Source organism: Sebastes umbrosus, chromosome 3 (assembly GCF_015220745.1).
Source record: "Sebastes umbrosus isolate fSebUmb1 chromosome 3, fSebUmb1.pri, whole genome shotgun sequence".
Taxonomy (NCBI): Eukaryota; Metazoa; Chordata; class Actinopteri; order Perciformes; family Sebastidae; genus Sebastes; species Sebastes umbrosus.
Window position 1 is genome coordinate 39,336,212 of NC_051271.1, and position 26,954 is coordinate 39,363,165.

At 41.3% G+C, this 26,954-nt stretch overlaps 1 protein-coding gene across 2 annotated transcripts; it reads left to right on the forward strand.

Moving 5' to 3' along the window:
• The first annotated feature begins 7,870 nt into the window (after positions 1-7,870).
• Positions 7,871-26,547, forward strand: LOC119485585 (NLR family CARD domain-containing protein 3-like). 2 transcript variants are annotated; one of them, XM_037765267.1, is made up of 12 exons: positions 7,871-8,181; positions 8,291-8,407; positions 10,786-10,864; positions 11,009-11,234; positions 13,292-15,071; positions 15,159-15,332; positions 15,614-15,787; positions 17,276-17,322; positions 17,467-17,675; positions 18,044-18,239; positions 24,222-24,277; positions 26,033-26,547. In XM_037765267.1, exons 1-10 carry the CDS (start codon positions 8,093-8,095, stop codon positions 18,044-18,046), a joined length of 2,898 nt encoding a protein of 965 aa, XP_037621195.1. In that variant the 5' UTR covers positions 7,871-8,092; the 3' UTR covers positions 18,047-18,239; positions 24,222-24,277; positions 26,033-26,547. The 2 variants fall into 2 exon arrangements, with proteins under 2 accessions (XP_037621195.1, XP_037621194.1); XM_037765266.1 differs by lacking the exons at positions 24,222-24,277; positions 26,033-26,547 and having other exon boundaries at positions 17,467-18,279.
• Positions 26,548-26,954: the final 407 nt, after the last annotated feature.

Genomic DNA, 26,954 nt, shown 5'->3' on the forward strand with positions numbered 1-26,954 from the left:
ACACAACGCAAGAGAGAGTACACAACTGCTACACAAGTATGTCTCACTTGTACTCAGATCTCTCCACAATGAGTCTGGGCATCTGGGAGTGGAAAAAACAGTTGAACTTGTGACCTAAGATGGGAACAGAGGTGGCACAGTACATCAAAAACTGTGGCAGATGCATTGCACGAAAGACACCACCTCAGAGAGTTGCACCTTTAAACCAGATAACCAGTAAAGGTCCACTCAATGTGGTGTGCATTGATTTTTCTATCTCTTGAACCTGATTCCCAGGGATTTCCAAATATCCTTGTTGTGACTAATTATTTTATTGTGACAAAAGGAATAAATAGAAACAAGGCATCTAACAAAATACGCACGCTGCGCAGCGCTTCGTCTCTCGCGGCCAGTTAGTTAATTCTAATAGAAAACAATGCAATCAAACTGATTTTGTGACTGACGCTGGCTCGCGTTAATTAAAGATATTCCACGTCGTCTTTCACATTCAGAAGCCAGGCTATGGCTGTATTCGAAACCGCATACTATACTAGTAGTACGTACTGATTTGGCCAAAATGTAGTATGTAGTATGCAGTATGTGAACAAAAGCAAAATCTACAGTATGCCAAAAATACCCGGATGACGTACTGATTTGGAAAAATTCTCCAGTATGCATCGGACCAGTCTATCTCGCCTACTGTATCCCACAATGCAAAGCGCCGGAACAGCACAGGCTACGGGTACAAAAACAGCAGCCAAAAGCTGCTCGTTTTTTACGGTTTTTGTAGCCATTTCAACACTAAATTCACTTCTGAAAGTTTTTGAGGCGAGAAATCAACTGTGTAGATTATTAATATCGGCAGTTTTACGAAGTTAGATGGCGAATTGAACATTTGTTCCACCGTTGTCGGAGTTTAGAAGCTCCACAGAATACCGTGACAGCCAGCTAGTGCCTGCCCGGGTCGCTGCCAGCAAGCCGGGTAGTCACGCTCAGAGACTGCTATGAGCTGCTGGAGCTCACTCCGGTCTCGTAGACAAGAGGCTTTTATTTCCTTGTTGACGGATAGTTTGTTTAAATATCACAACACAGATGTCCATTATAAATTAACAGGAACCTGTGTTTATTTGCCTTTTTTCGAGTTAAAAAGCTCCACAATCGCCCGCGGGCGTAGCTCGCTGGAGAGCTGGCCAGTGACGCTCACAGAGCGGCTGCAGAGCAGCAGAGTGGCGAGGGAAAGAGCAGCTTCTGACGGGGCAGAGAGATTACTGCTGAGACAACATGACACTTTTTTAACATTTCTCTAATATCTGGAGGGAGATCAGTCCTTTTGCTGTAACTGAAAAAGCAGTTTGAGTAAAGTAAATGTTGTGGATGAATGTTTTATATTTCCCATCTCTCCTCGTTGATGATCCTGTTTGTCGGACTTCTTTATGAGCTGTCAGAATACATAGTTTAAACCTGCAGTATCTTATAAAGTAAACAAGCACAACATAAACAACAAAATCAAAGTTGTATTTTTTGATAATATTGTAATAGTGGTACAAGTTAGTTTTTTTGTCCTGTGCTTCAAGAGCTGGTTTGAAGGCTTAAGCCTCGTCTAGCATACTGCTAAATACATCACTTTAACTGTCACATACTGCATACTACTGAGGAGCGCAGTATGCAGTATGTACTGCATACTGCATACTGCGCTCCTCAGTAGTATGCAGTATGCGGTTTTGAATACAGCCTATTAGTTGTCTCCTTAGACTCTTCTTCCATAGCTTAAGACTGTAGTTCCATCAGCTCATATGAGGGAATGTCGCCACCGTCTGGTGGAGCTAGTAAATGCACCTCTTACTTACAGATTGTTTCTACAGATCTGCTGTGGTACCTATTGGACAAAATTAAGTAAACAAACAGGAGGGAAGTTGCAAATGTCACGTGGCCCATAAATAAGATAAGATAAGATAAGATGAACCTTTATTAATCCCCAGAGGGAAATTCAGGTGTCAAAGCAGCAACATCATCAAACAGAGTGAATCACAGGAGAGGTAAAGGTATACAAAAATTATAAAAACAATAATAGAGATATAAAAGATACAAAGTGAATGGGTGAACATAGTGTATGCAGTTCATCAATAAATAAATGTAATATGTACATATGTGCAGTCTATAAAGTGGTATATAGGATGTATAGTGTAAGTAAGTGTAAAGTTCGCCAGTGGTTAGAGTCCAAGATGGTTGCAGATAGTGCATGTTAAAAGGTAGATAGTGCATGTTTAAAGGCAGATAGTGCATGTTTAAAGGCAGATAGTGATGTTTAAACTTCTTAAAGTCCTAATAGTTCTCATATGGGGGTCATCCTTGGTTGTGGAGCCTGATGTCTACCAGCATGAAGGACTGACCCAGGCGCTTTGTGTTGTGCCGAGGGGGGATGAGTCTGTGGCTGAAGGTACTCCTCATCTTGACTAGCTCATCATGGAGGGGATGGGAGGGGTTATCCAGGATGGCGTCCAGCTTCCTCCTCATCCTCCCCTCTGTTACAGGCCTCTGCCTCCTGACAACAGGTGGAGCTACTACTCGGTCCCGAAGGGCGAGGAGCGCTTCGAACGAATACACTGTCCGTTGGCCGCCGATCATGGCTGTTGGTCAGGCTAACTAAATATAATAACTAAATAAGACGGCTGTGAAAAATGCACAGGAAGTGATCTGCAAATGCGCATATATCGTTCCACGTGTAGAAATGGATGCATAAAGAACACAACAGACTCAAGACTCTCTCCCTCCAACATCTGTTGAAGTGTCAGAAAATATATAAAATTATTCTATTTTAAATTATGTTCATGTTACAATGGGTTTGAATTGAAATGATTCCAGCAGAAATTACTAACATCAGAGTAAGGAATGCTTCCACCGTCCCAGAGGTTTGATGTCAAACAACATAAATTGTGACGGTTTTGGGAAAATGACCGTTAACATGACCTCAGAAGTTGCGCTGAGACGAAACATCTAAACAGTCACCGTCTGGTTGATGTGACTCCATTCAAGATCTTCCATTGTAAAATCTGTAAAGCGTCATATTTGTCTCAGTCATCATCACTGTATGAAGAGATTCTCATTAAGATTTAGCTGTAAGTTGGTTCAGTCATTGATCTCTCTGTTCTCCAATCAGCTGTTATCAATCATCTCATGTCCTCTGATGGAGATTGTTACAATGCACTGCCTTACATGTAAAGTTCATTTTTGTAAATAAATCCTTATTTATGTGAGAAGTTGTTATGAAGCTATTTTGTATATTAACCCATAAGAACCCAGACCCATTTCTCCTTCAAGGAAAATTATGGGGGATATAATACAGACTAAATAGACCACATAGAACACATTTCTGAATTTTTTTTCAAAATTTCTTTAAAGACCTGTAAAGTTACATATACGTCACATTGGGCGTTTATGGTAAATTTATTCCTCATTTGAACATAAATCAGCCTGACAGTATTTTTGTGTTTGGTAACAAAAACTTGTCTTTTTATTTGCATTTCCACAAAATTATAACTTTACTTCTTAGGTTTAACAACAAAATCTTTTTTTCAGATTTGTTTTACAACACAAAAATCACTGTCATCTCCCTGGATGACTGCCAGTGCATCCTGAACACTGTATTGCTTCTTGTTATCCATACTACAGAAAAAATAAAATGGCATTGAAATATAACTGATATAGGGTAGAAAAATCTTGTTTGTCTGTTTATTTTATTTACTGATAGGCGAAAATTGTTTCCTTATACATTTTATTAATAATTTAATTAATATAACATGATTTTTTGTTAACATTTGTTTTAATATGCCCTGAATTGAACAATATAAAATATATTAACTAAATATCATTGAATTAGCTAAATTAACTGAGCAGATCATAATAATTTTTCTTATTGTGACATTAATGTCACATCAGGTTTTCCGTGACAATTTTCAGGTTAAAGGCCCGATGTGACATATATGTCTCAACGATATTCATCTGATTTGTTTTATATCAATTTGTTCAAGAAATGTGATCACAACAGGTTAAATGTAATAAAGGACATGCTATTTAAGTATTACAATTCTTAAATGGCTTGATTCTTACCTTTAGCAACAAAAAATAAGCTTTTTCAATTTAGCTAGTTCTGTCACATGTGCTAACCTGGCACACAGACATCTTGGAAATGTTGCTATGGAAACACAAAATCACATGACCTGTCACATGACCCATCAGGATGTTCAGTATGTGTCACTTAGGGACTCCATGAGTTAAAGTCAAGGATAAAGCTTTATAAGGAACTTTCCAGAACGTTTAAAGGGCGTGTGACACCTATGTCACCGTGGGTTCTTATGGGTTAATAAAGTTTGAACTAAATCTAAAATGTAAACATCTGACATCTCTCCAGCTACCAGTACTCTCCATTCCTGGTCCATGCTGGACTTGAACCGGCCACCCTCCGGTCCCCCAAGTCCCCACGGACTTCAAAGTAATGTACTGCCCCCTGTGAGTTTATGTAATACATCTACTGAGGTACTAATATACTGTAGGCCAGCTATTCTCAACCAGTGGGCCGGGGCCCACTGATGGGCCTCGGAGAGCCACCCAGTGGGCCGCGAAGGTGCTGCCTAATGTTTAGATTAACCGCTATTCTGTATTTCAGAGGTTATAGCGGGCTCACTTTTAAAGCTAGAGTGAAGATACTGGCATCATATGAAACTAGAAAAACCTAATGAATCCATTGTTACCAACCATGTCATACTAGCTTGTCGGAAAGGAGGCTAAAAACGCTCCAAAATTACGCTAAATATTGGTGAGGAAAAACTACCATGGCCATTTTCAAAGGGGTCCCTTGACCTCTAACCTCAAGATACAGTATGTGAATGAAAAAAGTTCTATGGGTACCCACGAGTCTCCCCTTTACAGATATATATGTCACAGATGCGGTGACACAAAATTTAGCATTTTTGAAACCAGTAAAAGTGTGTGGTGAGGAAATATGACCCTGAATACTTTGGAATCATAATGGCAGGCAGTGATGGGTGAGGGTAAGCTGAATATCTATGTGGGTCATTACACCTGACAGTGGCATAACACATATTTACAGGCCAGTTTGTTATTTATTTGGGAAGGTGGTCCTCGGAAATTTTTTAACAATCGGAAGTGGGCCTCGAGGTACAAAAGGTTGAGAACCCCTGCTGTAGGCCAACCAGTGTAGCCAACATTAATACTCCTGCATTACTGCTACAGACCAGCAGATGGAGCTCTTTACTGGAAGTCAAGTGGTCTTGTTTAGAAATGCTCACGTGTCTGCAGGTTACAACTGGGAGGTTTTAGGTAATATAGCCGACTTTTTATTTTAATTCTCATCTGAAATCTGCCTCACATGAACTCTGACTACAGAATTTGTGTTGAGTTGAGTTTGAAGTGTGAAGGACACAAAGAACAGCTGCTGTCTGGTTACCTGCTGGACTTTATTCTGATTGGAGGAAAACAGCTTTTTCAGTCACACAATACATTCACTTCATAAAAAATACATAACAAGGTATATTTACACATAATAAAACAATAGTCACATTTTGATGTTTCAAACAAAGCTAGAAAGTGATTCACAGTCTAGCTTGATTTTAGAAACTATTTAAATAGCAGAAATAACAACAAAAAAAGACCAGAAGGAGGTGCAAAACGAGTACAAAAAGATGCAAAAATACTAAAAATAGATTCAAAACATCTAAAAAAAATGCAAAACCATTAAAGAGATATAAAATCACTAAAAATAGATGCAAATAGACTAAAAAAAGATGCAATACGACTATAAAAAGATGCAGAACGACTATAAAAAGTTGCAAAATGACTAAAAATATAAGCAAAATGACTAAATATAGATTAAAAACGACTAAAAATAGATGCAAAACAGTCACAGAGATGTAAAACGACTACAAAAGATGCAAAACTAATACAAAAAAACTAAAAATAGATTCAAAACGACTAAATTAAAATATTAATGAAATGTTTAGATATTTTGCAAAACCACTACAAAACGACTAAAAATAAATTCAAAGCTACTTCATATTTTTTATTTCCCCTCAGGTATAACTCTTTAATCTTCACCGTTATAAACTTATTTTTATCTAGTCAGCTTCCCATTAATACCAAATAAACACCACATGCACATCAACGGTGTGATCATGTGTAGAAACTGTTGTTCATGTTGATGATATTCAGGTTCAAACAGAGAAGAACCAAACATGGTTGTTTGTGGGAGTTTAGGGGTTAAACGTTGACTAGTTCTACTTGATGCTCTTTTAAGGCTGATTCTGCTAATTTATAGACTCAATGTGTCTGTTGGAGACAACAAAGTCAAGACATTAAACATTAATAACAACATTTCATGTTATTTATAGGAAGAATAGTGGTGTTTAAACGTCATCTCTCTTCACTTCAGTTTCAGGATCCATAAATACTTTAGTAGTCTGTGTTGATCCAGATAAATAACACTAGGATGTATTGATGACACTGATACCAAGGTTCAAATACTGAACATGTTCCTTATTTGAACCTTTGCAGACTTTAAGGGATACATCGCTGATGAAGCTGCATTTCCTGGTTGTCAAGAGACTTCCTCTTTCTCTGTGAACACACTTGAAAACAAACTAACTTCACCATCATCCAAACTAACGTCGACGAAGAAGCGTTCAAACAAAGTGAAAACTTGACATTTCTTTTCTCTCTGCTGCTGATGAAATCATAGACATACATCCGCATACATCTGTACTGGATGTATGTCTATGGATGAAATGGCCTGTCGCGTTCATCAGGACGGTGCTTTTATTTTGAAGTCAGATAGCAGGATATACAGTACCTGAACCACGAGAGGTACAGTTTAGTTTGACTTCGTGTCGCAGCTCCTTCTTCTTCTTCCTCTTCTTCTCTAAAAAGGTTTGTAAACGACTCTTTTTCTGTTGGATTCGTTACCGAATAACACCCAGTGCGCGTGCATGTTAGTGTTTGGAACAAACGGCCGTGTCAGGTGTTCTGCAGTTGAATATGAAGCGTGTGTCCAGTAGTTAACGGTCACTTTTGACTCCTAAATAAAAATATAAAATCAAATTCTATGAATTTAAACTTTAACCATCAGATTATGAACATACACACAGAATCAGACACACACAATCACATCTAGTGGTTAAGATTTTAATCTGTAACATGTTTATTTTTTTATAGTTTTCATCACAACATCACTATGTTAATTTTTATACATTTTGCTTTTTTAAACTTTTATAACAAATAAAGGATTTTGTGATTTTCTTTACACCCTGTACAAGTAAGACCATACTTGACTGTTTTGAAATAATTACTGACGATCTGAATGAACCAGTTTCCTCTTTAATCTTCATGTTGACACATAATTGTGGGGGTCCACCTTTAAAACAACTCTAAATTCAATCGTTTTACTACAAAAACGAGCCATACGTATTATTAATAAAGCTGGTTACTGTGATCACACTAATCCACTGTTTATAAGTTCCCATGTTATGATATTTAATGATTCGGTAAATTATAGAATAATGCAAATAATTTTCAGAGCCAAATCAAAGTCACTCTCAGACGGTGTACAGAAGTTTTTTTCATTCACTACGGGAGAGCAAATATGATCTGAGAGGTATTTGTAAGTTTACTGTACTAAAAGCTAAAACAGGTATTAAAAGGAGATGAATTTCTATTGTTGGGGTCAAATTATGGAACAATGCTAATATATATTTAAGAATGTGTAATTCGCTTTTGGTTTTCAAAAGAATGGTTTACAAAGCTATTTCTGAGGGTTACAAGTGTGAATGATTTTTTATTTAATGTGGGTTATGCAGCATTTTTGGAATAATAATTGACTAGTTCACAGTGATTTTTGAATAGTATTTTTGCTTGGAATGCACATCCATATTGTTAATGTCATTTCTTAGATATGACTGTGCAGCTCAAAGTGCCAACAACATGGGAACAGTCCCATGAGTGTATTTAGTATTGAGGTGAATGAGCGCTGTGTGTTAGTCATGATGAAGAGGATTAATGTGTGAGCTCTCCCAGCAGCTTGTTGGCTTCATGTGAAGGCTCTGCTATGAGTCAGTGTGAGGACAAAGAGGAGGGAGTCCCTCCCTCTAAAACCACTCTGTGTGGGGATCATGACAGCCAGACCAGAGCTCAGAGGTGAGTTGACCATCTCTAACTGTCCACGACTCTTCTCCATGTCACAAAGTCTTTGATTCACTGACAATGTTTCTTAATATGTGAGCTTTAATGGATTTCTTTCTATCAGGATCCATCAGGAACCAGACAGTCCTGAACCTGAACCCAGCTGTGTGTCCATGAAGAGTGACTGGTCTACGGATCGTCCTCCAGCCTTCAAAGATGGACGCCACTCTGATGAACAAAGGTGAGGATTTCAAACTGATAATGGAAACAAAAAGATGATGATATCAGACATTAGGGAAGTTAAATATAAAGATGGACACTGGGGGGACAGTATGTATTGCAATCTTTTTTTCACGATTTTGAAATAAATTTTTTAATGCCAGAATCGATATATTTATTTCATTGGAATCTATGTGGAGGTAGAAGGAAGTTACCGCTTTTATTGTTGTAGTCTGAGTAACGTGACGTTGTTGTGCCCTGAATAGGGAAATATTTGTATTGAGACTCTTGACACGATGCCTACTCTCTTGCAGTCTCATGAGAATCTTTAATTTCCACAAACAATATCAACAGGGACATAAATTCTTATAACAGATTAAATATTACTGTAAACAGCCTATAAATCAATAAACATTAATTATCTCAGCAAAAGGAATTAAACAAAAATATCCTAAATGACACAAATTACTCTAAGTTCCCTCTGTCCTAAACAATCACTTTATAATTAACACAAATGCATCATCTTTACCCCCAAACACACACATACACTTCACCGGCCCATACTGTCTTCACACACACACACACACACACACACACACACACACACACACGACGAGTCGCGCCGCACCGCCATCCTGTGGCGCTATCAAAGCGGCAGGATCAAACACAGCTAACTAGCTTGAACCAGTGCTCGAACAATGCCAACAAAACACACAAAACACTCTAAACTAGGTCATCATATCAATAAAACAGAACTCAACAACTTAATAAACACATCTGACAGCTTTGAAAATGAAATACTTATTTCTGTACCTGAATAGGGAAATATTTGTATTGAGACTCTTGACACGATGCCTACTCTCTTGCAGTCTCATGAGAATGAGGCACCGTAGTCGCGAGCTTCCCCTTCAGGCCTCGGCAGGTACTACTAATCAATCTCCGAACAGACTTAACAGGTAGATCACAGATGGACAGGAAGATAGGACATATTCTGACATTTAGAGAGGTTTTAACCACAATAATGTTTTTAAAGTGTTTTTAATCTTTTTTAAAAAGACTGTTTCGAACACTCAAACCTTTTAAATGTTTTTATGACCCATTTCACAATTAATTAATCTTTTATGTCACTATAACTGTTTTTATTACTCGAAGTTATTTATAGCTGATCAGCTTTCCTCATATAATATTCTACCTATCACAACGTCACATCCGTTCCGTATCCGTCAACCAAAACAAACTGAACAAAATTAATTTTATTAGACTGTCAGTTGTGAGATCTCTTTTTTCAGTCAACCACATTCACACTGGGAGCTGCCAAGTACAACCAATCTGACACTGAGCAGCTCCACTGGAGCTGCTGGAGGTTCTATCCGCTAGCTATTTATCTATCGTCAAATTGCTAGCAGCTAGCTAGCGCTAGCCTTAGCTATTTATAGATAGCAATTTGACGATAGATAAATAGCTAGCTTTAGCTATCTAGCCTGAGTTAGCTGCTAGCTAGCTAGAGAGTGGAAAACCGGTGCTTTAGTTTGAGCATTGTGGCATGCAGTGACAACTCCTAAATTTCCATGCCATTTTGGACTGAAAGCGACTAAAAAAGTCTGCTTAAAAGTGCCGTACAAAAGTAAAACAAAATTATTTCTATTCTACCAAAATGGCCTTTGTTATACAATAAAAAAACAATGTAATAAGCGTTTGTATCTTAAGTCCAAAATGGCGAAGAAAACTCTGAAGTTTTGTCTCCATGCTTCTATACTCTTTGCTTTGTCCACCCGGCATCTATCTGGCAGTAAGAGTTTACAGAAAGACTGTCGACACAATGTCATGCTTTTGTATGCTGACCGGCCGGTGTACTGATATGCCCCTGTACTTTTGTAGCACCTCATAGCAGAGCCATCTAAACCAGGAGACACTACAAATGTCCTCATTATGTGATTTTAGGCCATTTTTGTACGTTGTCCTTCCACTCAACGATGGCTGATGGATGTGGTATTGTAAAACCGTCTCTGGTAAAACCGTCTTTGGTAAAACCATCTGATCACCGCAGTGTAGCTGCTTAATAACACTGCTGGCACTAAACTGGAAGAAGAAACACAACTGCGTTCAAGCCGGAAGTGAAAAAATGTGCGGGGCAGCATAAGGTGAATACAGAAGGGTTGGTGAGAGCTGTTGGGACTAAACCAAACTGCCTGAAGAAAACAGTGAGCTGAAAGCTACAAACAGCTGCAGACTGAGCTGTTGAGTCTCAGTGGGATCAGCAGGACTAGTAAACATTTAACACTACAGGGAGTCATCTGATTCACTGTTGACATCCAAATATCACTTCATGGACCTTTACCTGGTGTCTGTCTCTGTGTGGACAGACATAATGTGAGCTCATTCTTCATGATTCCTCCACAGAGTGGATCAGGAGAGCTCGGAGGTTCCCATTTTTCAGTCTGCCCAGCAGCATCAAACACACCTGGACTCCATATTTATGGTCTGTACATGTACAACAACTATTTTTACGTCTATTCTGTTCACAGTCATCTCCATGCGTTTATTAGACCAGTCCAACATGGATCTAATGTTTGGTTCTATGATTTTAGTTTGATCGTGTCATTCATATAATATTCTGTTCCAGCTGCTGGAGGAGAACATCGTCACTTTTGTGAAGAACGAGCTGAAGAAGATCCAGAAGATTATAAATTCAGATTACCCAGAATGCCTAGAGAGTGAGAGGGAGGATGAGGAGGTGTTGGACGGTGAGGATGAAGAGAAGAGGAGGAGCAGAGAGGAATTTCTGAAGATCACACTGCACTTCCTGAGGAGAATGAAGCAGGAGGAGCTGGCTGACTGTCTGCAGAGCAGTAAGAGGATTTCTCTAAAGATTTAACATGTTGGATGAATGGGACGTTTATTAATGTCTCAAGAGATGGACCCAAATATAGACCCTTTGTGTGTCGACGTCATGATTACGTCAAAGTGTTGGCTGGACCCTAAACAAAGGAAAGACTGGAGGCTAACACTAGCAGTGGGCTAAAATTACACATCTAAAATGTCATCTTGCTGAGTTGTTGGGTGCCAGAATCCAGATATCACAGACATTAGAGATGACAAACTGTGATTTGAGGCTCTAGCGAGCTACAATATTGACTTCACGTTTCAGAGATGGAGGGTAAATGCTGCTAATATTTAGCCTTCTGCTAACAGCAACTGTGAGCCGTTGGCTGCTGTTAGCAGAAGGCTAAGCTATTAGTAACCCTTTCTCTCCATCTCTGAAACGCTTCGGCGATATTGTCCGACTCTCTTTCTGACTGACTTTACTGAAGGATAGTTAACTATAGACATCCAAAGATTTATACGCCCTCAATTTATCTTTACAGCGCTGACGTTGGCCACCAGCCTGCTGGTCGGACAGCTGGCTACTTAGCTAGCTTAGCTCGCTAAATCCACCATGCTGCCACGCAACACAGAAAATGAGCCGAACAAAGTTGTCACTCATCTAGTGATAGCACTGTGCTTTCCTATGCTGTGACAAGAGTGTGTGGATGAAGCATTAAAATGTTAAATTTTACTCAATTTGTGACTGGCTAGTTAGCTAGCTACCTTGCTAATTCCACCATGCTACAGGAAATGAGCCCAACAGCGGACAGCGCTGGGTCACGGTCCCTCTGCCTCACTCCTCAACGCTAGGAGACTACTTCACCGGGAGGAGAGCAGGCGATAGCTAGCTAGCTTGTCAGTCTCTGGACAATCTAGCTAGCTAACTAGCCAGTTCTGGAGACAGACAATCTGGCTTGCTAATAACCAGCCATTTACTCCTCCTGAAGTAGTCTCCCAGCGGCATAGGGGTCGGCTAATCTGGTCCCATTGGTTAATGTTAACTTTCTCAAACAGAAAAGAGGTCTATACATCAGACCGGCAATACGTCATCCAGAGTATGCTCTCATGACCACACCCAGCATCTTTGAGTTCCTGAAAAGCGCTATATAAGTCAAATTTATTATTATTATTATTGTTATTTTTGGGGGGAAACGATCCTGTGTCCCTCGTAGACGGTAACAGAGTAAACAGAAGAGGTTGAAACGTCTCCAAACTTCTAGTTCAAACAAACTGCTAACAGTAATAACGCTATGCTGAAGAGTTGCTGTGAAATTGGTTGCACCAACAATAAATCCAAAATGATGATCTCCCCCTGCCGTATCCTAAAAAAGATATAATAGATGGGCTTTATGGCTCCAAGCTATAGACCAGACCAGCAGGGCTTTATGTCTCCAAGCTATAGACCAGACCAGCATGGCGTCCTCTCCGAGGCTGCGCTCCCTTTTGGGGGAAAGAAACTCGCTGTCACAGGAGAGGAAATGATGAACAGCTGTTGTGTAGCAGGTTAACGAGGCTTTCACACTGAGATCTGAGGCTCATACGATACGTGAATATTCACTGTCAGTGTGCTAAATGGCTAAATGATGCTGGTGACAGTGACTAGCATGGCTAGCTAACGTTAGCTTGAGTGTGAGCTGCTGCAGTGATACAGTCATACATTAACGTTATAGCAGCATCAGACTGTCGTCTCCAGCCTATAGATCAAACAGTTGGTTATTAACACGTTGGTTAGTTACAGACAACACTTAGCCTAACGGGATTCAGTCAGATATGTAGAGATGTCTGGATCAGCAATATTTGGCCACTGTGTTGGACAGGGGAAGACTGAAGGGACATGGCGGCGATGAACCTTCATTTATCAAGGTATCATGAACGCTCAGGTTCAGGCAAGGTCGCAAAATAATTATTAGACATGTGTATTAAACAAACGTTTGTATAACAAGAGATGAATGCATACGAATTTGTCAAAATTACATTACATTACATTATTGAGGAAATGTTGAAATATATTCTTTGACTTATTGATCTTGTGTTCATTCAGGAACTGTTGCTGCAGTTTGTCAGCGTGAACTCAAATCTAACCTGAAGAAGAAGTTCCAGTGTGTGTTTGAGGGGATCGCTAAAGCAGGAAACCCAACCCTTCTGAATCAGGTCTACACAGAGCTCCACATCACAGAGGGAGGGACTGCAGAGGTCAATGATGAACATGAGGTCAGACAGATTGAAACAGCATCCAGGAAACCAGACAGACCAGAGACAACAATCAGACAAGAAGACATCTTTAAAGCCTCACCTGGAAGAGATGAACCAATCAGAACAGTGATGACGAAGGGAGTGGCTGGTATCGGGAAAACAGTCTTAACACAGAAGTTCACTCTGGACTGGGCTGAAGACAAAGCCAACCAGGACATACAGTTCACATTTCCATTCACTTTCAGAGAGCTGAATGTGCTGAGAGAGAAAAAGTACAGCTTGGTGGAACTTGTTCATGACTTCTTTACTGAAACCAAAGAGGCAGGAATCTGCAGGTTTGAAGAGTTCCAGGTTGTGTTCATCTTTGACGGTCTGGATGAGTGTCGACTTCCTCTGGACTTCCACAACAATGAGATCCTGACTGATGTTACAGAGTCCACCTCAGTGGATGTGCTGCTGACAAACCTCATCAGGGGGAACCTGCTTCCCTCTGCTCACATCTGGATAACCACACGACCTGCAGCAGCCAATCAGGTCCCTCCTGAGTGTGTTGACATGGTGACAGAGGTCAGAGGTTTCACCGACCCACAGAAGGAGGAGTACTTCAGGAAGAGATCCAGAGACAAGGAGCAGACCAGAACAATCATCTCCCACATCAAGACATCCCGAAGCCTCCACATCATGTGCCACATCCCGGTCTTCTGCTGGATCACGTCTACAGTTCTGGAGGAGGTGTTGAAGACCAGAGAGGGAGGAGAGCTGCCCAAGACCCTGACTGAGATGTACATCTACTTCCTGGTGGTTCAGTCCAAAGTGAAGAACATCAAGTATGATGGAGGAGCTGAGACAGATTCACACTGGAGTCCAGAGAGCAGGAAGATTATCCAGTCTCTGGGAAAACTGGCTTTTGATCAGCTGCAGAAAGGCAACCTGATCTTCTATGAATCCGACCTGACAGAGTGTGGCATCGATATCAAAGCAGCCTCAGTGTACTCAGGAGTGTTCACACAGATCTTTAAAGAGGAGAGAGGACTGTACCAAGACAAGGTGTTCTGCTTCGTCCATCTGAGCGTTCAGGAGTTTCTGGCTGCTCTTCATGTCCATCTGACGTTCATCAACTCTGGAGTCAATCTGATGGCAGAAGAAGAAACAACCTCCCTGAAGTCTGAGACACACTTCTACCAGAGTGCTGTGGACAAGGCCTTGCAGAGTCCAAATGGACACCTGGACTTGTTCCTCCGCTTCCTCCTGGGTCTTTCGCTGCAGACCAATCAGACTGTCCTACGAGGCCTGCTGACACAGACAGGAAGTAGCTCACAGACGAATCAGGAAACAGTCCAGTACATCAGGAAGAAGCTTGATGAGGATGTCTCTGCAGAGAAAAGCATCAATCTGTTCCACTGTCTGAATGAACTGAATAATCATTCTCTGGTGGAGGAGATCAAACAGTACCTGAGTTCAGGACTTCTCTTTCAATATAAACTGTCTCCTGCTCAGTGGTCAGCTGTGGTCTTCATCTTACTGTCATCGGGAGAAGATCTGGACGTGTTTGACCTAAAGAAATACTCTGCTTCAGAGGAGGCTCTTCTGAGGCTGCTGCCAGTGGTCAAAGCCTCCAACAAAGCTCTGTAAGTACAGAGATAGTTGGATTCATATATCAGAACTTAAATACTCTATCTTTTCAACTTGTTTTTTTTTCATTATTGTCTCTTCAGACTGAGTGGCTGTAACCTCTCAGAGAGAAGCTGTAAAGCTCTGTCCTCAGTCCTCAGCTCCCAGTCCTCTAGTCTGAGAGAGCTGAACCTGAGTAACAACAACCTGCAGGATTCAGAAGTGAAGCTGTTTTCTGCTGGACTGGAGAGTCCACACTGTACTCTGGAAACCCTCAGGTCAGGATTCATCAATATGTCCCATTAAATTCTGATTTACATAAACGGATACACTCGTAACCTGCATCTGTCTCTGATAATATGGTTTCAAACCAGTTGAATTTAATTAGTTTCAATCAAGCACATTTTATGTTGTGTTTTTTCTCTCTGTTAAAATTGTGAATTGAAATATCCGAGAGGAATCAGAGAGCTGCCAGTAATGTTGTCAGAATGTTGATGGACATTAGTGGTGTTTGTTGGTGACTAGAGAAATATGTGACGTGTGTTATGTGTGTTTGCAGGCTGTCAGGCTGTCTGATCACAGAGGAAGGCTGTTCTTCTCTGGCCTCAGCTCTGAGCTCCAAACCCTCCCATCTGAGAGAGCTGGACTTGAGCTACAACCATCCAGGAGATTCTGGAGGGAAGTTGCTGTCTTCTGGACTGGAGGATCCACACTGGAAACTTGACACTCTCAGGTATAAAGACGCCTGCTGCAGTGTAGTAGTACAGTACACTGTATACCTCCTGTTCAGGCACACCGTACACCACCTGTTCAGGTACACTGTACACTACCTGTTTAGATACATCGTACACTACCTGCTCAGATACACCGTACACTACCTGTTCAGGTACACCGTACACCACCTGCTCAGGTACACCATACACCACCTGCTCAGGTACACCTTACATCACCAGTTCAGGTACACCATACACTACGTGTTCAGGTACACCGTACACCACCTGCTCAGATACACCGTACACTACCTGTTCAGGTACACTGTACACCACCTGTTCATGCACACCGTACACCACCTGTTCAGGTACACCGTACACCACCTGCTCAGGTACACCATACACCACCTGCTCAGGTACACCTTACATCACCAGTTCAGGTACACCATACACTACGTGTTCAGGTACACCGTACACCACCTGCTCAGGTACACCGTACACCACATGCTCAGGTACACCGTACACGACCTGTTCAGATACACCGTACACTACCTGTTCAGATACACCATACACCACCTGTTCAGGTACACCGTACACCACCTGTTCAGGTACACTGTACACCACCTGTTCAGGTACACCGTACACCACCTGATCAGGTACACTGTACACCACCTGCTTAGGTACACTGTACACTACTTGCTGTTCACTGTACACTACCAGTTCAGGTACACAGTACACTACCAGTTCAGGTACACCATACACTACCTGTTCAGGTACATCGTACATTACCTGTTCAGGTACTCTGTACACTACTTGTTCAGGTACACCGTACACTACCTGTTCAGGTACACGTACACTACCTGTTCAGGTACACCGTACACTACCTGTTTAGGTACTCTGTACACTACCTGATCAGGTACACCATACGCTACCTGTTCAGGTAAACCGTCGTTACCTGATCAGGTACACCGTACACTACCTGTTCAGGTACACCGTAAATGGATGTGGAAGCAGCTGGTTTATATCATGTTAGACACAACTACTTTGGGCTGGTCCTCGATCAGAAGGACTCAGGCTTCATTTCCCCAATCTGCCCTTCGGACGGCGATTCGGCCCTGGGCTCTTCCCTCTTCGCTCGCCGCTACTGAGGAATCCTGAAAGACTGCACCTTACCCGCTTGTGGGTGTCGTTTCAGCCATGGATGTATTAAGAGAGGTTTCAGGTTTCAGCGCCTTCAGCGACACGCCCCCAGCGTCTCAGAGCAGAGAAAACTGCTGATTTTTCCATGATTTTGAAAGCTAATTTTATATACTTGCCGATTATTCAGATTTGGCTGGGTGAGTGAGCGGGGGTATGTGAGCCATTTTTTGCCTTGTTTATAAGAAGTGCTCCATGTGAACATGTAAGTACATTGGTAGAGGATAACAAAGCTGTGCGTATGACAGCGATGTGATGTCCATGTTTCCATGCTGAGAGAGGAAGTGCTGCTCTGACCCCCCTCCTCCTTTCAGGGTGGAGCCTGCTGGAGTCCGATGGTTGACACCCGGTCTGAGGAAGTGTAAGTGTGTTTTTAATTTGATTCATAAGAACAAAGCGATAACCATCTTCAGACTGTGACATCACTCATTCAAATCTCGGATGTCATCATCAGAGACTATAGATTAATAACTGCAGCTGTATTGTGTCTTGTTCTCTCCATCAGATTCCTGTGAACTCACACTCGACACAAACACAGTGAACAGAAAGCTCAAACTGTCTGACAACAACAGGAAGGTGACATATGTGGAGGAGGTTCAGTCGTATCCTGATCATCCAGACAGATTTGACCCGTGGCCTCAGCTGCTTTGTAGAACTGGTCTGACTGGTCGCTGTTACTGGGAGGTCGAGTGCAGAGGAAGAGTTTCTATATCAGTGAGTTATAGAGGAATCAGCAGGAGAGGAGACGGTAAAGACTGTGTGTTTGGAAGGAATAATCAGTCCTGGTGTCTGTGCTGCTATGGTGGTCGTCATTACTTTGTCTGCCACAATGATAGCAAAACACCCATCACCATCACCACCACCTACTTCTCCTCCTCTGATAGAGTAGCAGTGTATGTAGACTGTCCTGCTGGCACTCTGTCCTTCTACAGAGTCTCCTTTGGCACACTGATCCACCTCCACACCTTCAACACCACATTCACTGAACCTCTTTATCCTGGGTTTGGGTTTGGGTTTGGGTCTGGGTTTGGATCTAGTTCTGACTCTTCAGTGTCTCTATGTTCTCCTCACTGATCTCTCAGTGATTGTAAATACAGTTGGAGCAGGTGAAGGTTACCTGAGCTGGGCTGGACTCTGAGGGACTGAGAGCTCTCTGGGAAGACGGTGATGTCTTGCCGGCCTCAGCCAACCCATGACAACCCCCCTTCTCCCCCTCAAACAAGCGTGTGTTGCGAGACTCAACTCTGTGCACACTATTGGTGCCTTCAAATGAAACTGGTGAGCTTGTGTATACAACATGGGAAGTCGTGTACATGATATGCTTGGCTTTCAAGTGGTTAAGTCGTGAGAACACCGCTGCTAAGCAACGGCAATATTAACGTTACTGTCGGTGTCTAGAAGCCACAGAGGCTAACAATTTAGCACGCTAGCAAGCGGGTAATGCAGGAAATGCAAAGACAAAAAATTAGGCTGTTGGGAATATCAACATTCTCCTCAGACTTATAACATTACGAAGAAAAACAATATACCACTAAAATTACAATATATTAACTTATTATGCAACGAAAATGTAACTTCCAAGGCCTCTGCCCTTTCTGACAATGTCAGCAAACACGTCACAACTCGTGAACCCGGAGTTTTCAGAAACTTTGCACTTACGAGGTCATGAATACCACAAGAGGGGGGATGTTCATATGGACTCTTCTGGTGAACACGGTAAACACCACCACATCTGAAGGCACCTTATGGTACAAACGGCGGCGGCGTGACGAGGTGCTGAGCGTCTACTCTGCACTGAGCGCCGCACGTTTTTGTTTTTTTTCTGGTCCTCAAGTTGTTAAATGTGAGGAGAAATAAATACACACAGAGCGGCTGGTCCGTCCTCTCTCCCTACGTGCTCCGGCCTACCCTTCATGCAGTACTCTACCTTGTGCCGTCATTTTAATATTCTGTATCATAACAACCAGACGCAACCAAAGTGCGGCTGTATAAAACGCTGGGCCTCATTGCCCTTCTTTGTTTTGCATTTAACAATAAACGTAAAACATATACACACGTAGGCAAAATTGTTGGTACCCTTCCGTTAAAGAAAGAAAAACCCACAATGGTCACTGAAATAACTTGAAACTGACAAAAGTAATAATAAATAAAAATTTACTGAAAATTAACTAATGAAAATCAGACATTGCTTTTGAATTATGGTTCAACAGAATCATTTTAAAAAACAAACTAATGAAACTGGCCTGGACAAAAATGATGGTACCCCTAGAAAAGATTGAAAATAATTTGACCATAGGGACATGTTAAACTAAGATGTGTCCTGTAATTAGCATCACAGGTATCTTCAAACTTGTAATCAGTCAGTCTGCCTATTTAAAGGGTGAAAAGTAGTCACTGTGCTGTTTTGTACCATGGTGTGTACCACACTGAACATGGACCACAGAAAGCTAAGGAGAGAGTTGTCTCAGGAGATTAGAAAGAACATTATAGAAAAGCATGTTAAAGGTAAAGGCTATAAGACCATCTCCAAGCAGCTTGATGTTCCTGTGACTACAGTTGCACATATTATTAAGAAGTTTAAGGTCCATGGGACTGTAGCCAACCTCCCTGGACGTGGCCGCAAGAGGAAAATTGATGACAAATTGAAGAGACGGATAATACGAATGGTAAGCAAAGAGCCCAGAACAACTTCCAAAGAGACTAGAGGTGAACTCCAAGGTCAAGGTACATCAGTGTCAGATCGCACCATCCGTCACTGTTTGAGCCAAAGTGGACTTAATGGAAGACAACCGAGGAGGACACCAAATCATAAAGAAGCGAGACTGGATGCATATAAATGCATATTGACAAGCCACAAAGCTTCTGGGAGAATGTCCTTTGGACAGATGAGACAAAACTGGAGCTTTTTGGCAAGTCACATCAGCTCTATGTTCACAGACGCAAAAATGAAGCATACAAAGAAAAGAACACTATATCTAATGTGAAACATGGAGGAGGCTCGGTTATGTTATGGGGCTGCTTTGCTGCATCTGGCACAGGGTGTCTTGAATCTGTGCAGGGTACAATGAAATCTCAAGACTATCAAGGCATTCTGGAGCGAAATGTGCTGCCCAGTGTCAGAAAGCTTGGTCTCAGTCGCAGGTCATTGGTCCTCAAACAGGATAATGACCCAAAACACAGCTAAAAACACCCAAGAATGGCTAAGAACAAAACATTGGACTATTCTGAAGTGGCCTTCTATGAGCCCTGATCTAAATCCTATTGAACATCTGTGGAAGGAGCTGAAACATGCAGTCTGGAGAAGGCACCCTTCAAACCTGAGAAAGCTGGAGCAGTTTGCTCACGAGGAGTGGGCCAAAATACCTGCAAAAAAGTCTCATTGAGAGTTACAGAAATCACTTGATTGCAGTGATTGCCTCAAAAGGTTGTGCAACAAAATATTAAGTTAAGGGTACCATCATTTTTGTCCAGGCCAGTTTCATTAGTTTGTTTTTTAAAATGATTCTGTTGAACCATAATTTAAAAACAATGTCTGATTTTCATTAGTTAATTTTCAGTACATTTTTATTTATTATTACTTTTGTCAGTTTCAAGTTATTTCAGTGACCATTGTGGGCTTTTCTTTCTTTAACGGAAGGGTACCAACCATTTTGCCTACGTGTGTATATAAAAGTATTTACTTCATTTTAAAGCTGTCATCTTTGTCATTTAAAAAGCAACAATATTCCTAATAACAGCTTAACAATAAAGCTTATTTATACAGAACTAAAATCAGGATACATAAAGTAATTTTCAAAAAAGGAAAAAGTTGCAATGTTAAGACAATCATTATCACCGCTACAGCTCTAAAGCCAACATTTGCTGATTTTGCTGCTTCATAGTAAAAGCTTTTAAACAACAAAATAACAAGGGACTTTTATTGTGAAGAATTGATAGGAAATGAAACAGAGAGGAAGAGCAGCAAAAATAGAGAGGCGAAGTCAATAGATGCATTTCTAGGGGGTTCAGTGAGCCCCTGAACCAACGTAAGTAAACTGTGCCTGTGAGGATCATTTAGTTTAGTGTGAAAGCGCTCAGTGAGCTACATCTCTCGTCTCACACAACATATGTCACCCACACCAGCTAGCTAGCTAACGTAGCTATGTTCCAGCGTTATCTGACCTGATGTGTTTTATCCAGAGACTCCTGGTCTTTATATCAGCCAGGAGGAGAAAGAAGGATCAGACCCGTTGGGGGTGTGACTTCATCCCAGTAGGAAACACTCAGACATCGTAGCTTCAGAGAGAGACGTCACTACACGACTCTCACGTCTTTCTAATGACCCATTTTCACAGTCTGAGACTTTCTTGACTTGCAAAATTATGTTTTAAATTGACAAACATCATCTGTATGACTGCAATTCAAACGGGATCAAAAACATATTTCTCTCTCTCCGTTGACTATCATTCATATTTTTTTCGTAAATAAGGTCCCATGGTGGTCACAGGAAGGGGCGGGACTTCGCTTCTCTATAACGGGGGACTTGTGGTGTTGCAGATGGATCAGATTGCAGATTATCTATCTATATCTATCTATCTATCTATCTATCTATCTATCTGTCTGTCTATCTATCTATCTATCTATCTATCTATCTATCTATCTCTGTCTGTCTGTCTGTCTGTCTGTCTGTCTGTCTGTCTGTCTATCTATCTATCTATCTATCTATCTATCTATCTATCTATCTATCTATCTATCTATCTCTGTCTGTCTGTCTGTCTGTCTGTCTGTCTGTCTGTCTGTCTGTCTATCTATCTATCTATCTATTCCATACATCACTGACTGTATGGTATTTTGGGGAAACTCAACAAATCAGATTTTTAGATTTCCAAAGGGAGACGTAAGAAGTTTGGACCAAACTACTGATCAACAACCAACTCATCTGTTTATTAAATAAAAGGCTTTAAACTGTTGGTGGGTTTTCAAACAGCACAGATGTGATGGAAAGTGAGAAACTAATGACGACCTTAAAGAGTGCCAATGATTGGAGTGGACTCTGCAGCTTTAAAGACATGTAGTTAAACACAGCTCTTGTTGTTGAACATAGTGTCAGATTATATTTACCGGTTGTCAACCGTACGTAATGTTATTGACGTTGAATCTTGCTAGCATAACGTTAGTTTTCCGGCTCATAGCTGAGCTAAAGGGTCCTATGAGCTGAGCGGACTAGAATAAATTATATAAATTAATGGTCTTCATTTTTTTTCTCTGGCAAGTGACTATGGTATAAGCAGGATAATGCCCGACAAGGTGTCCATTATGTAAGGGATAATGTACGGCGAGGCCGGTCATTGTTGTGAAATAAACCCTGAATCATCAGCATCACCCTGAAGGGGTTTTAATTCACAACAATGACCCGCTGGCTATACATTATTCCGCTTATTACACGGCTACTTACTGAAGAAATCAATAATTTGACACAAAAACGGTCCGCCAGAGTCCGACATCAGAACTACGCCCATAGCAACGGTCTGTTATACATAGCAACAGTCTCTTATACATAGCAACGGTTTGCTATACATAGCAACGGTCTGCTATACATAGCAACGGTTTGCTATACATAGCAACAGTCTGTTATACATAGCAACGGTCTGCTATACATAGCAATGGTCTTTTATACATAGCAATGGTCTGCTATAAACAAATAACACACCGTAGAATGCCGTGAGTATTCAACACAGCCGTGTAATAACAGGAGTTAATGGACAACATGGAGGCCAGAGTAGAATTAACATTAAAATGCAGTTTTCCTGGCTTTAAAAGCCAGATTGAACTACTTCTCCAGAATGTTTATACTGGAAATAATGTTGGAATAAAAACTTTAAAACGTTCATGCTGCTGCTTTACTGTAGGAGATTCTACTACATGACTCTCTTGGTGATAATCATACATTTTCAGCACATAGTATTTATTTTAGACTTAAAAGTTTGGGTGACTGGAGGTCATTCATATCAGAGTTAACATAGTCCTGAAAGGCAGACACTTTCCTCTAAATAAAATGGTGTATGGAACAGTTTCTTTAGAGTTAGTTTTTACTTTCTTTTGGAGGAAAGGTGTTATAGGTTGACCTTATTCAGTCATTCCTGTAAACACCCGCTCAGCCGCTCCTCTTTCTGGAAAAAATTGAAAACCGAGATAACCCCTCCCTCGAATTCCTGCTCGGAAACACAGCCAGTCCCATTCAGTCCAGGAGCCTCCTGCACAGATCTGCCAGCGTACAGATAGGTCTAACCAGCAGGCTGTTAAGAGTGAGAGAGCTCACAATCCACATTCAGTGCAGATCAGCAAGCACATGAAGGAAATGAACTCAGAAGATAGGAAGCCAAGCTGCTTCAAGAACTACAGGAGAGTCTTAATGAGGAGATGTTACCAACTGACACTTTACAACCAGAAGAAGAAGAGCCCAAAACCAGGACTGACTTCTTAAAATACTCCTGTGAAATAACACTGGATCCAAACACAGCAAACGCACATCTGATGTTGTCTGAGGGGAACCGAAAAGCAACAAACATGGAAGAAGATCAGGTATATCCCAGTCAGCCGGACCGATTCGAGAGGAGATGGAGGAGGAGAGAGGAGATGGAGAAGGAGAGAGGAGTTGGAGGAGGAGAGAGGAGACGGAGGCGGAGAGAGGAGATGGAAGGAGGAGAGAGGAGATGAGGCGGAGAGAGGAGATGGAGGCGGAGAGAGGAGATGGAGGGAGGAGAGAGGAGATGAAGGGAGGAGAGAGGAGATGGAGGGAGGATTTGGAGGGAGGAGAGAGGAGATGGAGGGAGGAGTTGGAGGAAGGAGAGAGGAGTTTGAGGGAGGAGAGAGGAGATGGAGGGAGGAGAGAGGAGATGGAGGAGGAAAGAGGAGATGGAGGCAGGAGAGAGGAGACCCCAAAGATCGGCTGAGCCGGGTCGAATACGTGCATCTTTAGCGGGACAGCCACGAGGTCCCGGACATGAAGATCTCCTGGTACCTCAGGAGGTTTGGAAAAGACTCAAATATCGTCCTCAGATGAACATTTTTCAATCAAATTACTGGTGCCAGTACCAGGTGCCATGTACCTGAGAAGCTGACAATTTTAGATGTTAAATGTATGTTAAATTATGTAGAATACAGGTATTAGCAATTTGATTGGTTAATGTTGCTCTGATTGTAATCCAAATTGTTTTTGACATTATAACCAAGACTTGATGCTGTAGATAATCACATCTTCTCCTCTGTCTGCTCTCACAGGGAGAAGATGATCTGCAGCATCCTGCTGCTCATCAGCCTGATCTCCTGTGTCTCTGGTTAGTTCACTTTTGTATCTTTAAATACGATAATACGATAATACGATAATACGATAATACTTTATTGTCAGACAGGTCTGAAAATTGTTTTGCGTAACAGCAGCTCCATTTGCAACATCACAAAAAGGACAAAGACAAGAAACAAGGATACATACATTTAAACATTACAATAACAGAAGACAATATTCAGGGCCTTTCAACGTACATTTGATCTGGGATTAGGCTCCATATTTAGTTTTAGGATTGACTGTTGTTAAAAAGAGTGCTTCAGTCTAACCTTATTAAATCGTGGAACCCTGTATCTCCAATTTGATGGTAACAATTGATATTCACTCTTCAAAACATGGTTGGGGTCAGAGACGATGGTGTTAGCCAGCCTTGATATGTTATTATGATAGGCTGATTCATAGAATTTCTCAAGGGGTTGACCTACAATCTTTGAGCAGATTTTCATTTGGTGAAGCAGTTTTGACTTTAAAGTAGTTGATAAACTCTTGTACCATGTCGTATAACAATACTGTAGAACACTCATAATAACAGAAGTAAAAAACAAAGAAGAATTTGTTTACTCGCTCCAAAAGACCTGAGGCGGCGGAGAAAGTAAATTCTTTGTTTTGTCTTTTTACAGACAAATTCAAAGATAACAGATGATCAGTCATTACTCCCAAATATTTATATGAAAATACCTGCTGGATTTTTTCGTTATGAATAACAATAGGAACTTTATGAGAGTCAGATGGTGACCCAAATACAATTTCTTCCGTTTTCTTTGTGTTAATCTGAAGAGCATTACTGTCACTCCACTCGACCATTTTGTTCACGCCATGTTGGTGCAGCCCAGGGTTGTCCGAGTGACTTAACAGAGATATTATAGCTGTATCATCTGAATACTTTAGAATGTATTGATTTGGTGTATTTGTACGGCAGTCGTCGGTGTAAAAGGTGAAAAGCATTGCTGAACTCACGCAACCCTGGGGGGCCCCGACATTGGTCATGATGGCAGTGGAAAGAGTTTTATTCACTTTTACAATTTGAACTCTGTTAGTAAGAAAAGAGGCATACCAGTGAATCAAATAGGGATTCAGTTACCGCTGGACCATTTTTGACACCAAGATGTCTGTCTGTATTGTGTTGAAGGCTGACGAAAAATCTAAGGGCTCTTGCATAGGTATTTGGTTTGTCTAAATGTTTCGTAATAATATGAACCACAGTGGCAACAGCGTCTTCTGTACCACAACCCTCCTTTTATGCAAATTGATATGGATCGAGTTTGTCTTTTGTTGTACTGACAAGATATTGGAGCAGAATTCTTTCTAGAGATTTCATAATCACTGAGGTAAGGGCTATTGGTCTAAAATCCTTGTGTTCTTTAGGACATGTAATTTTGGGTAACGGTTTTATGTGCACAGTTGTCCATGACAGAGGTACAGTGTGTGTGTCTACGAAAGCCTGAAAAATTGGTTGCCACACTGGTGCCAGCTCGGTTGGAAAGTTCTTCAGAAGGAAAGCGCTGCATTCATCCTGTCCAGCAGCTTTCTTGGAATTTGTACACCGATATGTTTTCCTAAAATCTTCGACAGTGATGACAATTCTGTCTGAGGTAGTCGGTATAATAGTTTTAAGTATTTCAGTGCACTTATCAGAATTAATGCACTTAACAGCACTGAGACCATGATCACTAAACTCTCCACAGAAACATCTCTAGATGGAGTTTGACATATTGAATTTGTCAGTTTGTCTCTGTCTCCTCAACAGGATTATTTGTAGTGAATGTGACACAGACCCCCTATCAGGCAGAGGAGTACCACAACATCACACTGGAGTGGATGTTCACAACCAGAACTCACAGTTCCCCCAACTCACTTTTTATCTACTGTGAACTGTTAGCTGATCTCAGACCCTCAGTCCTGTTTCATCTCCATGAAGGTGTTGAGGTTCCAGAGTCTCAGGATGAACAGTTTGCAGGACGAGTCCAGTGTGACGAAGATGTCCTCAGAGAAGGACGACTCAGACTTCATGTGTCCAGACTCAGGACTAATGACCCGGGTCTGTACTGGTGTGAAGTGCTCACAGGTTATGGGAGGTACTCTGGGAAATGCTGGCTCAATGTCACTGGTAAGTTGACAGCAGCTCCTGATGAGCCCAGACCTTATGGAAGTTTTTATTGGACTTTATTAGTTGTAATCTACAGAAGACATTCCACAAATGTGTACCATGATTTCCAAATGTTTCACTATCCACAAACATGTATTTTTGTATTTGTGTTGTGTAAAGTCACATCCACAAAAATAAAAGGCTATTTGCTAATACGCATACCTTACTCTGTAAATACGTATTTTAAGGTTTACATGTAAAGTGATACATACGCATTTGTGCATCTATTTCTACACGTGGAATGATATATGTGCATTTGCAGATCGCTTCCTGTGGATTTATAGGCCACATGACATTTGTAACTTCCCTCCTGTTTGTTTACGGAATTTTGTCCGATTCGTACCGCAGCAGATCTGTAGATAATAGTTGTAATCCACAGAAGACAATTCACAAATATATACCATTGTAGGGACCCAGCATCTGGCTGGTTTCAAGTGACCTCATGACCTCAGTAACCTGATCCTTGACCACAGGACTCATCTCAGTCCTCATTGGCTACAGTAACATTTCACACCTAGGTGTG

Bases quoted from the DNA above. Each gene is read 5' to 3' on its own strand.
- LOC119485585 (XM_037765266.1), top strand. From the start codon at position 8,093: ATGAGTCAGTGTGAGGACAAAGAGGAGGGAGTCCCTCCCTCTAAAACC. The intron at 8,182-8,290 runs GTGAGTTGACCA...TCTTTCTATCAG, and splicing joins AGCCAGACCAGAGCTCAGAG to GATCCATCAGGAACCAGACA. The intron at 15,788-17,275 runs GTATAAAGACGC...TCCTCCTTTCAG, and splicing joins TGGAAACTTGACACTCTCAG to GGTGGAGCCTGCTGGAGTCC.